This window comes from Monomorium pharaonis, chromosome 2, assembly GCF_013373865.1.
Source record: "Monomorium pharaonis isolate MP-MQ-018 chromosome 2, ASM1337386v2, whole genome shotgun sequence".
NCBI classification, from domain to species: domain Eukaryota; kingdom Metazoa; phylum Arthropoda; class Insecta; order Hymenoptera; family Formicidae; genus Monomorium; species Monomorium pharaonis.
The window spans coordinates 4,883,602-4,897,641 of record NC_050468.1 but is presented as its reverse complement, the minus strand read 5'-3'; the positions used below and the strand labels follow the sequence as shown (position 1 = coordinate 4,897,641).

Below are 14,040 nucleotides of genomic sequence, written 5' to 3'. Positions count from 1 at the left end.
GCGTTCCATACGTGGAACGCAAACGCGTTACAGTTCGACATTTTCGAGCATAAACGCTTGCATTTTCGGTGAGACGAGGAACGGTCGCAAGGATCGGAAGGAAAAAATGTCGCTGTTCGCTCTCGTCTCGAGCGATTACATTCGAGAGGCAAGAACAATATAAGAGGTGTCCCCCTATACGTGACACGTAGGACACGCTGCACCTTCTAATTCTATATTCGAGAGGAAGGAAAAAGGGGAACCGGATTTCCGAAAAAGGGAAAGCGAGTCGGATGACGCAGGTTGCCTGTGCGTCTCGCAGCACGCACGCACGCCCACGCGAATGCGATAAATTATGTGAGGAGGCGGGCCTCACAACGGAGAGCGTAGAAGGCCTACCATAAAAGAACCTGTTACGTTCCAGATATTAACCCGACGACGCATATAAAATCGACTGTTATGAACAAGGGGAATATTTTTACTCCCCCTCCCCCCGCTCCTCCATCCCTTCTGATGTACGAGACACGATCACAATGAGAGCTGAGTAAGAAACAGGGTCACCAGGGTAATCCCCGACGCGGTTAATGGCATCACCGTTACACAATAAATAAGTACAGTCTGTACGAGCCTGTTGTGACTGCCTTTAAGAGCGTGTTGTGCCCCACATATATGTAGCTAGCAAATTTTACAGTTACTCTCGACAAAAATACCAGAAACGTAACATCCCCTAAAAATTTTCGTATAACGTTATACGTTTATTTGTCCTCCGCAGAACCTCCAAGTTAAAAACAAAAGCATATTTTTACCTATTAACTCCGGTTCTCTACCGTTATTTTATTTTGTAAGTATAACTTTATTATAAAATAAAAAAAGAAGAAATGATTCTCTCTCCCCAGGCGCTAAATTTCGTTCAAAGTCCCGTACTTTCCTTTGAAAGAACGCCGGAACGTTTTACCGACTACTGTGCGCAGTTCTTTATTCCTGTTTATCGATCAGTAAAACCGGTACGCGTACCGTATGGTGTTTCGTGTAAAACGGCAACGCGGGCACAAAGAACGCGCAGAGTTCGTACGGTAATTTCCACGCCAACCAACATACCTATTGTCAGTACAGTGTACCGAGTAGAAACAGCTTTTCAGGTGGAATAAGGTGCCGCAAGTCGTAACGATCAGACATCGCAGGACAATAAAGATAATAATATCCGACAGCAGAGATAACACGATCAAATTTAGCACATGTCAGAATAAAAACGTTCAGCGTACGTTCGAAGCGCTTTTTAATTATAGGGGTTATACGAATTACTATTTTTTTTTAAATCTATAAAAAAATAAAATTTGAATATATTTCTCATCTTATATATACATATATAAATATATATATTTAAAACAGAAACTAATCAAATAATTTTTCAAATTAAAAGAATAGTTGAAATTAGAATACCATTCCGCTCGATCCGAGACAGTTTTTAAATTTATGTTAAGTAAAAAGCACTATTTGATTTTAAAGAACTAAAATAACATAACCCGCGTAAAAAAATAAATATTAAATTTATTTTAATAACAATAATTCAAGATTAATAATTGACGATATGCCTAGTAAATCCACTGTCAGGTTTTCTGACAGACATTTATAATCGAATGAGCTGCACCCAATGTGCAGATCTGTTTTTATTTAAATAGATAAGTTCATATACCAATTATCACATATACCAATCCATTTCGAAAACACGATTATGTATATAATATTTTATAACAATAAAATCAAAGCTAATAATTCGAAGGACATAGAAATCTAATAGAAATCTAAACGATTCGGTTCATTGTCTCATCGAACAGATTTTTTTGCAGACTGGAAATGGTGCAAGAACAACGTGATTGCGCGAAAACGTTTAAATTTTAATTAAAACTCTCAATCGCATTTATCACAATTAGCTCGTAGCAGCCATTAAACGGTTCGCGATTCCAAACCGTTATACACGAGCTTTTTTTGGTTTCATCTTAATCTCATATACCGTATGTGACAGTGTATATTATAACCGTCGACAGAAATTATGCGGCAATCGGCCCATTGCAGTTGCAACGTGGCAGCTGCGTCATATTGAGCGCACTTTATCGCGGCTACATTCGTGATACATCATACAGGAGTCACTCCTTCGAATGGAGAAAATTCGCTATTCGCTGGTATCTTGTTTTTGCAGACAATAAATTTGTGTTAAGTCAATCAGTCCTAATTATAAATAATATCAAATATTTAAAAAGATAAGCTGTCGAGCTAAGGACTGAGCAAAAAATTCATAATAACAGATTATCCCGTGTTGTGTTAAAAATAAATGAATACTTATATTATGCTTTAGTAAAATTCATATGTTTCGTAGCACACACTAAAAAAAGGTAAAAGAAAACGTGATATTATGACCCCTCATTTACATTTTGTACAATAACTTTGATAATAATTAATATTTTAAATTAAAACATTTGTTGTTCAATTAACATTGCACAATGGATCGAAGAGAAACAGGAATGATTTTAACTTGTTCGCTAAAATAAATTTAAAACTTGCTGTTTGTTTAAAAACCATAATGTTTGTATTAATGTATTAGATTGCGTTGGCGTTGCAACGCGTTAAAACACCTTTAATAATAAATAAAAATTAATTCGCGCACACACATCTTGTGCTGGCTCTTATCGGCTTATTATCCTTCACGTTTTAATTGAATTACCAGAGTCTAAATATTATTTCTAGTTTTAATAATGTTTTGTTATAAAATTATTATATAAATTTAGTCAAAATAAAAAGAAAATATATATACAATATTATATAAATACTGCATAATGTATGCAAATATATACTATGTTTGTTCAAAAGTAATGCCCTACATTTTTAAAATTAAGAACTGTTTATTCAACATAAATAAAAAAAATTCACACTCAATAAAAGTACATGTTTCAGCTACTATGTTATTTTTCTAGAAATTTTTGCGTTAGTCCTTATAACCTTGCACCATTGCGGAACGAGGGCATGTATACTCTCATCGATATACCAGGTTCTATTTTGTTCTTATAGCCATCTCTTGGCAGTCCCAACAATATTATAGAATATAGATAGATTAGTAGAGTCACAGTCAATTTATGAAATGACTATTTCAATGTCATTCAATAAAACTTCAAAAAAAGCCATGTTACATCTGTTTATATTTGTACACTTAGAAAGTTACATTATCAAAATCCCACACTATTACTTAATTTTATAAAATTCAAAATTTTATATTGCCGACAAAATGTTAAATAACTTGAAAAAGTTTCAAATGCTTAAAAGTAAAAATGTCTTGTAACCAATCTTGGTTATTGTATACCCGCATTTGCGCCACTGCATAATTGCGGGCTACTAAATAAAAATTATTCTATTAAATGATCATTAAAATTCCTCGCCTAATAACAGGATATTAGCCATAATAGCTATACAAGTCATAATATCACCTTTTCCTCTAACCAAATCTTGATAATAGTTACAAAAGTTTGGTGAAACAGTTTCGATCAAGTATTCGGTTAATATTCAGCTAACCAAAACGTTAAATAAACGATTATAAACGACCATTCAGTGATAATTAGAAAAATAAAATTAGTGTTTAATTGATTTTGATTATATTGACCGAATATTTGATTACAACTTTCTAGATCACCAACTTTAGATATTATCAGACTTTTTTCAGTGTATAGACGTGTCTGTCATTAAATCGGCTATCGATCACCAGTCACTCATCGGTCACTCTGTTCACAGTCGCTCGAATTGCGATATTTAAGAACGCCTTAATTACCTTGCTGCACCATCGCCGGGAGTTAAAGTCGAGAGTCACTCTCGTAACAATCCGCGCACGAAACAATGACGGTGTAAACAGCGCGCGCGTGCGGAAACCGACCACCCGGGAATCTCTCGACGGCGCGCACACGCCGCACTCGAAAGCACTCTACTGACGAACGGACGATGCCATAAGCGAGTCGAATGCTGTGGCGAGCCGCTATACCGCCGTAGACGGGAGAAGAAAATGCGGCCGACATAATTTTAACGTGTTGCATACCGCATTGGGTCGTAGGTGACCAGCTGTGTTAGCTTAAATATGTTTTATTGTTATAAAGTATAGATAACAATGATATATGTAATTTTTCACAATAGAAACAAGCCTATATATAAATATGTAAAGGGATTCTTTTAAGTATTTTGAAAAATTTTTTAAGAATGATTCATCACACACATCTTAATTCAAGACTTCATATGGTATATTTTTTCTAAAATAGTTCACTTGTTGGTCTTAAAGATATAATATAAAGTATCAAAGTTAAAGAAAAATTTTGTCTAAAAAAGTTGAAAACTATTCAAGTCATTGAGAAAACTTTTTTATCCTGATTTATCCCATTTTTTCCAAAAAACTTTAAACTTGAAAAAATCAGTGATGTACCAGTTATGTAAAAAAGATATCCTTGGGTCTGATTAGATTGGGTCTAATTAAAAAAAATGTATGACCCCAAAACTACAATCATTATCCAGTTACTTTATCAATAACATGAGTAAACAAGTATGATAAATTCTACTCTCGATATATATTTTTATATTTAATTCAATTTCTATTGCAACTGATAAGCTTTCGAAAAAAATCGTACAAATAATACTCTCGGAAAATTACAATTTTACAATATCGTCATATATAAATCGATATTAGATTTCGATTTAGATTTAAATCTTTAGACTTTTGCCGACAGATTTTTATAAAGTTCACTGAAATCCCGTACGATGTTTAACGTGTTACGTATAGCGAGCGACGTGTGCGAGCCCCAGGCTGTTGGACACTACCGTTATTGCTTTATTAAAGTCCGTACGTCATTGATCAAACTCTCTCACAATCTCCAAGTGATCTCACGACCTCCAGCCAGCAGGTGTTGGCGAGAAATATAGGACGTATCGGGAAATATCGTTTCATGAATTCAAAGTCAAACTTTTCTATGTTGCAATAAAAATTTCAACGTTATCACATTTGAATTGATGTTAGCGTTAATTTTTCTTGTTTTACAAATTAAAAATATCTTTTTAATGCCACGAAAAATGTAATTTTTAACTTTTCTCACAAGTCGAGGAATTGATTTTTTCATTTTTCATCGGAAAAATACTAACTCAATCCATTATATTGATGAAAACGAAATAAATGGACTGCAATGGTGTATTGTCTGTTTCTTTTTCCCAGCACAACGTACACGTAACGGTTTACGTGTATTATGCACTGACACACGCAATTGACACACACGCATCGACGTACGTTAAACTTCAACTACAACCTTAATGATGCGATTGACAGTTTAGTAACTGAAGTGGCGCGCTTGTTAAACCTGACACACTCGGTGTGGTATTTTATCAGTGAACGGTGCGGAGGAGAAAGGATAATGACCCATCTCATCGCGGGAAGTGCATCGATTAGGGCGCGCACTATCGCGTCCTATCCAGCTGAGAACGCCTTTTCCCCGGATGATCCATCGATTTAAAGTACGCCGTCGACTTTCGTGACTTTAACTCGCACTCCGAGTAAAAAAATCGTCGACGTTAAAATTTATAACGGAGCTATGCCCGAACAGTTTCATTCTCTCGAAACTAAAAATTAGAGCAACCGGAAATACAAGCCTTATCAGAGTCATTCAAACAGATCGACTTCCATAAAAAAGCAAGGAAAACGGATAAAAATATAAATCTTTAGTACTATATAATCTCGAGCATTGAAACAGTTGGGATTGTGTTAATGTTTATGCTTTAAATAAATTGTACACGTACGAACGTTGTGTGAATAACATTACATTCTTATTTAATTATTTTTATAGTTTATTTACTTTTATGAATTATTAAAAATTCAATTATTTTAAAAATAATGATAAAAATGTGAATTTTTTGTATAAGTACTTTGTATAAGTATACTTTCAGTATTTAAGAAGATTCATGCAAATATTGCGATTGCAAGCTTAGTTATTCTGTAAATAAATAAGCAAGAAATATTTATTCGTTTTATAGAACAATCAATATCTGCATTGCAATAAAATCTTATATACATATAGGATGTCTCAAAACATGTGAGTCAACGCTCGTAAAAAGGTAAAAGGGATCGAGATGAACATAAAAGTCCAATATTGTCTTGGGTTAGGTCCACCAATAATCGAGATATTAACGTATGGAGTCTGCAAATAATCTAATTAATTTCTATCGTAATTGTGAACAGTAAATTAATGAAAGCTTATCATACATTCACGATAGATTTTTTTTCCGTGTTATGGCTCGAGCGGATCGAGCTCTTCCCTCGGTTATTGGTGGACCTAACCCAAGATCTAACCCAAGACGATATTGGACTTTTATGTTCATCTCGATCTCTTCTACCTTTTTATGAACGCTAACCCACATATTTTTGGACACCCTGTATATATAAATCAATTTTAATACTTCAAGTACTTATATTAAAAAAATTAATTTTTGCCATGCATCTTTTAAAAAGCCATTTCCATTACAAAACATTTTTGCTTGTTATTGAAATAATTTTTGAAGTAGAAAAATCGCTGCCAAACTTTGTATTACTTTAAAATGTAATATAAGATACATTAATCTGCAATTATTCATTATTTCATTATTTTGAAAATACAGATGTAATGCATTCTTAAGTTCTTAGTTATAATTGAGACCTGAAAGTTTGTGAAAAATCCCACGTGACGCGCTGAGTATCACTGCGTGAGAGTTGTGTACGCGTATGTATTACATTTACCAGACCGCGCACTAGACAAGAATTGACAATCGTCACAAACATAACTCATACGCAGCGATGCTCATCGCGCGATGTGGGATTTCGCATAATTTCCGAACCCTAGTTATAATATATATGGATACATGTAGATAATATATCATATTTATTGTTAATTGTCGACATTTTATATTATTAAAGACAAATGATCAAATAAACAATTTTATCAAGAAATAATAGAATTTAAAATAGAAATAAAAGAATTTAAAAATAAAATTTCAAAAAATTTCTTTGAGTATTGATAAAATTCCCTGAAAATCTACGAGTTTTAAAAGTAAAAAGAAATTCCCTGAAAATTTCAGGTTTTTCCGGTTTCTTCGATAGTAAACCTAAAAAATGAAGAAATGAATAGAAAGCAAAAACGATCAGTTTGGCTCGTGAAAGGTTTACATTTGGTCACAGTTGGATACAGCTGATAATTGAGATATGTATCTTTGCCAAAAATAATCTACACGGATTTTCGCTTCGGAACGACTATACGCGGTGGTAGGTACAAACGTCAGTTTACGACATTGAAACGGATTATATAATAGAGACCTTACGCGATCCATAATACTCTCAGTATTAACAAACACTGACAATATATTATTGATCGTGTCTAATTAATATTGATGGATTGATGTATAGAATTGACGGTGATCCCGATTTTTTATTCAACAGTAACGTTTTATTGTAAGCATATAGACAGCAATACTGACTGTGTAAAAAGGACGCGTTAATATTTTCATCGTTATATTTGGATTCATAGATAGATTGACATTACTATATTTGGTCGCTATTAACATAATTACTAATTGCTAATATTTGATTATATTAACCAAACATTTAGTTCAAAAATTATTTCACCAGAGCTTGATTATTATTAGCAAATCTTTTTTTCAGTACAATTTTGTTTAAGTGCAAAAATAACCTGAAGTTGTAAAAATATTAATTCACCGACGGTCAAACATACCGCAGTATTACTGATTCAATGTTACTGATCAGTATTATTGATTGTGTAGGGTCCCTATAAGAAAAACGGCGTCGTGACGGCGCACGTGACTGCACTTGCTAATCGATAACAGTCGTACAATCTACGACTTGAATAACTCGGTGTACAAACCCCGGTGGCTAAAAGAGAATCACCGGTGGCTGGTTCGCCTCCGCGAACGAGTGCCGATTTCGAAAATTCGAAGGTCCGCCTCGAAGAACGCAAGGAAAATGTTGGCTCAAGGCCGGTTCAACGTAACCTCTGGGCCAAGACCTATGGAGTTAAATTAACATAAGACCTCTTTCTCTCTCGCTTCTAAAATGTTTAAACCCCTTGTAAAATCTCCGCGTTATAAGAACGCAACAACTCGCCAATCGATGAGACTTATGCTCAGCTATGACATTAATACCCACTTCCACCAACGTGGATTGATCTCGATTTAACTTACTAATTTCTAATTATTATTTTCTAATTCTTAAAATTAGAAAAAGATACACATAGAAAAATTAAAAATTTATCATGCTAAGAAAAGCAGTTTCTCAGTTTTTCTTCTTTTTTAAGTAACGGTTATCTTTGCAAAGAATATATTTCCTTGATGAACAGTCTTAAAATACACTCATCATTTACTCGAAACAAATAAGATTTACTTAAAATAATCTTCTGTGTATACAAAAAAATGTGTACTTGAATCAAATATCACTTATTTTAAATAATTGATAAGTTTATATAATCGCAAATCTATGGTAAATTTATCATAAGTAACAAATATATTGTGAAACATAATAATTTAATTCGATTTAAGAATATTAAATTAAAGCAAAGATTCGATTTACTTATCACTTTGACTTTTCTTCACTTCAATTTTATAACATTCTTCGAGGAAGAGTAAACTCTTTTTTTAAGTATATGATAATAAATTTTTTTTTAAATTTGTGATAAGTACATTTTAAGATTATTAACAAAAAAAAATACTTTATTGAAAATAACCTTATTAATAAAAGTTACTTATTAGAAGGAAAAAAGTAAATTGATTCGAGTAATCGCTTTTTTTATCAGTAGAATAAACATTTTTCTGTGTGAAGACCAAATTAAATCGAGATTAAAGTTAATATATTAGTGGAAATGGTATAAAATCCGGTATAAACAGGGTGTCCGAAAATTCACGCATTCGGAGTACAAGACGTAACACTTCGTCCTAAATAAAAAAAAAACTACTTTTTCTTTCAGCAAAATTGCATTTGACAGTCAGTTTTCGTGGGAGAAAGGAAGACAGGTTAAAGTACGAACGTTCGTTATTGTACAAATGACGGAATGAGACGGACGAATGTACGGGGTATTCCGAACGCGCGCGACGAGCGCTCCGACGATGACGTGGTACGGAGACAGAGCGGTTGCAACAAACTGACCTAATCAGGCGACATTAATTCCCACGTTAGAAAATGCAACATCTCGCTGCACTGTCACTTGTTCACCAGCGAGCGCTGTTATAACGCAGATAAACACATCCGCGTCGTGTCATGTGGGAAGGGAGCACAACGTACAGACAGGCACACGAGGGATGAAATTGGAGCGGGATGCCGCTCCGAATTTCAATTTCGACAAACGGGAAGAAAAGATATTCCAACCTTTGTCCTTCGGACTTTTTACCTTTTTATCTTTCGAACAGGTACTCTTAGTGGGGCGCAGTCGATCTACAGAGAGAGGAGGAGGAATTTCGAGAATATTCCAAGAGGTACCTAGCAGAATATTTTTCCCGAAGTGGTGGCCAGTGGGAACGACGATCCTGACGACGGGCGAACCTGCCCGTGGCGCAAACGAGAGGACACTGGCGGAGTTTCTCCTCCCGGCGGGGAGGCCGCGGTCGCCGCGTGTCCTGGGGACGCGTGTTTACCCACGACTCCAGAAGGAGACCCCACCCTCCCTCGGGTTTGACACGGCGACGACGCGCATAGGCAACCTGTGCGTGCGACGGAGGAGCGGCGAGGAATCCTCTCGCATCTCAACGGCGAGGAGGAAGGACATCGGCGGGCGGGGGAGAGGGACCGCGTGGACCGCAACTTGTCAGGTGTAGTGTTGCGCGAAACGCAATATTTACTCACGGTATGCGCGCGTTCACCAGGTGATATCGAGCTCCAGGATGGCCGGCCGGACGACTTCCCCGGATACCGCGCGATCGTCGCGTCGCGACGCACCACGTTCGCTCCGATCACGGCGATCCCAGGGCGGTCGGCTCCGCGAGTCTCTCTTCTCTCCACGCGCGACTACACGCAATAACACCCGTCAAACGTGACACACCTCCGCCATGTTGCCACGGCGACGCCGGCGCCGCCCGACGGCGCGGCGGCGAAGCTGCGGCCGCGAAGACCGCCAGCTTCGAACACTCGCTTACGTATCGTCTGTTCTTTGTAGATGCACTAATATTAATATATATCTATATGTTGTATGTATATATTTTCTTATGTATAAAATATAAATAATAAAATAAAATTTATACAAACGATGGGACACCGGAGGAAAATAATAAATAGAAAAAATTCAACCGTGGAGAACAAGCCTCGCGAGTCCACTTTGCACAATCTGCAATCAGTATCAAATTTCACAACAGAATTCTAGATATTTTCAATTTTATACTGTATATAATTTAATATGTAAGTACAACGTTATGAAGAATAGATTAAATCATTGACATATTATAGGCAATAAGTTAGAATAATGAGACAAATATATTTTTTCAACAGTGCAGCGACAAAGTACAGGCCTTATACGGAGTATAGTTAAAGCCATTTTGACAGACGTAAAAAGAAAAAACAAGTAAATTTTTATTCGATTACTTTAGTTAAAAGAAAACTTAACCAATTAATTATACAAAATCGTTTAAGAATTAATTTCATTCATTGAATACATTAATCATGTTTATACATATATTTTAATTTATTAACACATTAAAAATAAATAAAATCAAAATTTTGTTATAAAAAGTAATAACAAATCGTTATATTCTTTCTAAATGACATAAATATAACGCGCGCGTTATACTTTTACAAAGTTAATATCAGTTCTCAATCCTGAGTTTACTTAACAAATTACACTGTATGTAAAAGGAATAACGATCAAGAAAACCGACTGTTGGACAATCGTTTGAAAAAGAATAAAAAATACAAAAGTAGGCAAGATTCGAGGGTTTTTTGCGAAGTGTTTCGCGATTGCTGTACATATTCTTGGCTACCTTCGATGACGATGTTCGCCGAAAGGTTAGTACATGGAAACGGAATTGCTCGAGAATCTCGAGATTAGTAGATCGACCGGATCGACGTCGCTGTGTGTGTTTATAGAACGCGCGGGGTAAGAGACAGATTTTTCCGTGGCAAGTCAATATTTGCCGTAGTATATTCCGTAGTATTTTCAATAAAAACGTCCAAATCGTCACTACCAGTCACTGGGCAATCGTGACGATTGTTACGAGTGACGTTTACGTTTAACAACGTTCTTCACTTGCTGTTTGCAGGGCACGTGGTTGCACGATTGAGACACCACGTGGGTATCACGTATCCGACGGACTAACTGATCAACGCATTTGTTTGATGAAATCACGTCGATTACACGAATTTTGGACCCCCGAATCATTTGTCATTCTGGAGACACGAGATATCGAATTGGGAATTGGGATCCAGGCAAAGAGGTTAGGTGGCCAGCGGTCAAGCGGAATCACTTTTCGCGATTTTCTGAATGGAATTTAGCGAAAACACGTATTATTGTTGCTTGTCGTTTTCTAGGGTTTTATTTTCGTGATCTTATGCTTAAGCGAATTGATGAGATTGTGTGTTACATGATTGACGTAATTTTACAATTTAAATGTGAGGAAAAAAACTGTAGTTTTAAGCAAGCTTAAGGAAATTTCTACCGTAAGGTGTTACGTATTATGTAACGGGAAGAAAAAGAAGTTTATAAGGTTTTTATGTTAAGTCCAACGGTAACTGCGGGAAGACTATGGCAGACCAGGCAATGTTCTCGGAGCACGTGTACAGCAGCGAATTTCAAGAAGAATTTAAGAAACACTGGCACTCCCAAAGCAATTTTAAGAGTACGAACCTGGAAATCATAACGAAACCCTTTAAAGTGTGCAGGATATCGAATTTCTTGAGAGATGAAAAGATCATAGATGATTTAAAGGACGAATTGGAGTGTCACAGTCATAAACGTAACGCCCTCGATCTTTACCAGTTCGAGAAGACCGAAGATCTGTTGCTTGCCAGTGACACCTGCGTCCGAATGCTGAACAGATCGTTCCGAGAAGATCTGACGTCGTGGATGAGCAACAATACAAACATCAAGCTGAACGGGAGAGTCTCAATGTCGAGCGCCCGCTACTACGATACGGACTATCTGCTCTGCCACGATGACAACATGGGTGACAGAAGAATCGCTTACATCCTCTATCTGACCAAGGATTGGATGGAGGAGGACGGTGGCGCCTTGGATCTCTTCGACACAGACGAGAACGGCTCGCCCAGGGAGGTGGTGAGATCACTGATTCCCGAATACAACTCGCTTGTGTTCTTTGAGGTAGTGGACAACTCGTACCATCGAGTGGCCGAGGTGCTGACGGACGACAAGTGTAGGTGGTCGATCAATGGTTGGTTCCACGGCCCGTTGAAAGAGGCTTTCCACAAGTCCCCAAGACGCGAGCCGCCAAAAATTCTCACGCCACCGTGTTCCACCGAGATGGACCTGCGCGCCTGGGTCACCAATGATTATTTAATACCCGACGTAATGGAGCAGATTCAGGAGGACGTCGAGGCGTCGTCTTACACGTTTCTCAAAGGGTTTCTGAAGGAGTCCGTGTATCGGCAGGTCGCGAGTGATTTGACGTCGCAGGACATCAGCTGGCGGGTAATTGGCCCGCCGGACATGCGCCGCTACGAGGTAGCCGACGAGCAAACGCTGCCGAGGCTGTTGGGCGATTTCTGTGATCTATTCAAATCTGTCTCGTTTTTCCGATTGCTGAAGAAATACACGGGGCTCGACCTAGCACCCACGAAAACCAAGAGGCCCAAGATGACGCTGGAATTGCAGAGGTGGTCGTCAGGCTGCTATACGTTGTTATATGATCGATCGTTGCTAAAAGGCACTTTGGACGTATCGAAGATTGATCGACCTGACAAGGATGACGCTGCGGATGCTCATGCGTCAACCTCGGATTTTCCAACTGGAAAAACCGACCTAAACGCAGATGAACCGCGCCAAGAATTGAAGAGGAAACGAGTCGACGATTCTCCTTCCCCAGCGAGTTTGCCTGACAGGAAAAAGGTGGCCGGATATCTCGACGGCCAGTCAGACGTTGGTATGCAATCCTCGAGCAAGCACAGGCGTGGCACGGACGTGAGTGAAGCTTCCTCGTCTGAAGACGAGAAGTTGTTTCGTGGCGGTACCTCGACCAGTGACAGCGAGGATGATTCTGCAAGTAAGGATGACGAATTCCTGCTCGACGTGATAATACAGTTTCACACCCAAGATACCAAAGGTATACCGAAGACGGAAGACACGATAGATTTCGTGGATCCTTGCGAGCAGGAAGGTATTCTGATTCAGGTTCCGACGCGAGATAATCATCTTTGTATAGTCTATAGATCATTCATGATATGCCGTCTTCATAAATATCTGAATCATCTTTATGATGGTTATTCTTATACCTTCATATGTACATATTACGAATAATCTAGCATGATTCTTCAATTATATCAAAATACTGGTCTGTTAAAAGAAAAATTGAAAGTGACAAAATCATGTTATAAATCATAATTATTAGTTTCAACTGACCAATGATATATTTTTTTACATCAGAACACTTATGTGCTTTGCAAATAAGAAATAAAAGTATGTTACTAAATAAAAATATAATGTTATTCATATAATTTGCATATGTGTATACATATGGTTTTATTTGCAGTATAGATATTAATACATTTCTAATTTCAATTTATATATATGTATATATATAAATTTTTACATATATACTTATGAAAATATACTTTGTGATGTACAATTGATTTTTATAATGTTTTATACACAAAGTATTTCCTATAACTCAATCATTTAGAATCTCTCTATTATTTTCAATGATACAAAAAAAATACTAAAGAAACAAGTTTATTTTAAAAGGACAAATATTACAATATGCAACTTTCTTTTTTATGCTTATTATGTCGTAAGATTTCAAGATTACCAAAAATTTTTTTTAATGGAATGACATTTTTATTAACGTAATAATGTA

General features: G+C 36.8%; 2 protein-coding genes across 26 annotated transcripts in view; one reads left to right on the top strand and one right to left on the bottom strand.

The window, feature by feature from the left end:
- Positions 1-14,040, bottom strand: part of LOC105836083 — a 62,143-nt gene that overhangs the window by 27,529 nt on the left and 20,574 nt on the right. The window lies entirely within an intron of this gene.
- Positions 8,760-13,535, top strand: LOC105836084 (prolyl 3-hydroxylase OGFOD1). Its single transcript, XM_012679874.3, has 2 exons — positions 8,760-11,111; positions 11,275-13,535. The coding sequence occupies exon 2, from the start codon at positions 11,757-11,759 to the stop codon at positions 13,482-13,484; it is 1,728 nt and encodes a 575-aa protein (XP_012535328.2). The 5' UTR covers positions 8,760-11,111; positions 11,275-11,756; the 3' UTR covers positions 13,485-13,535.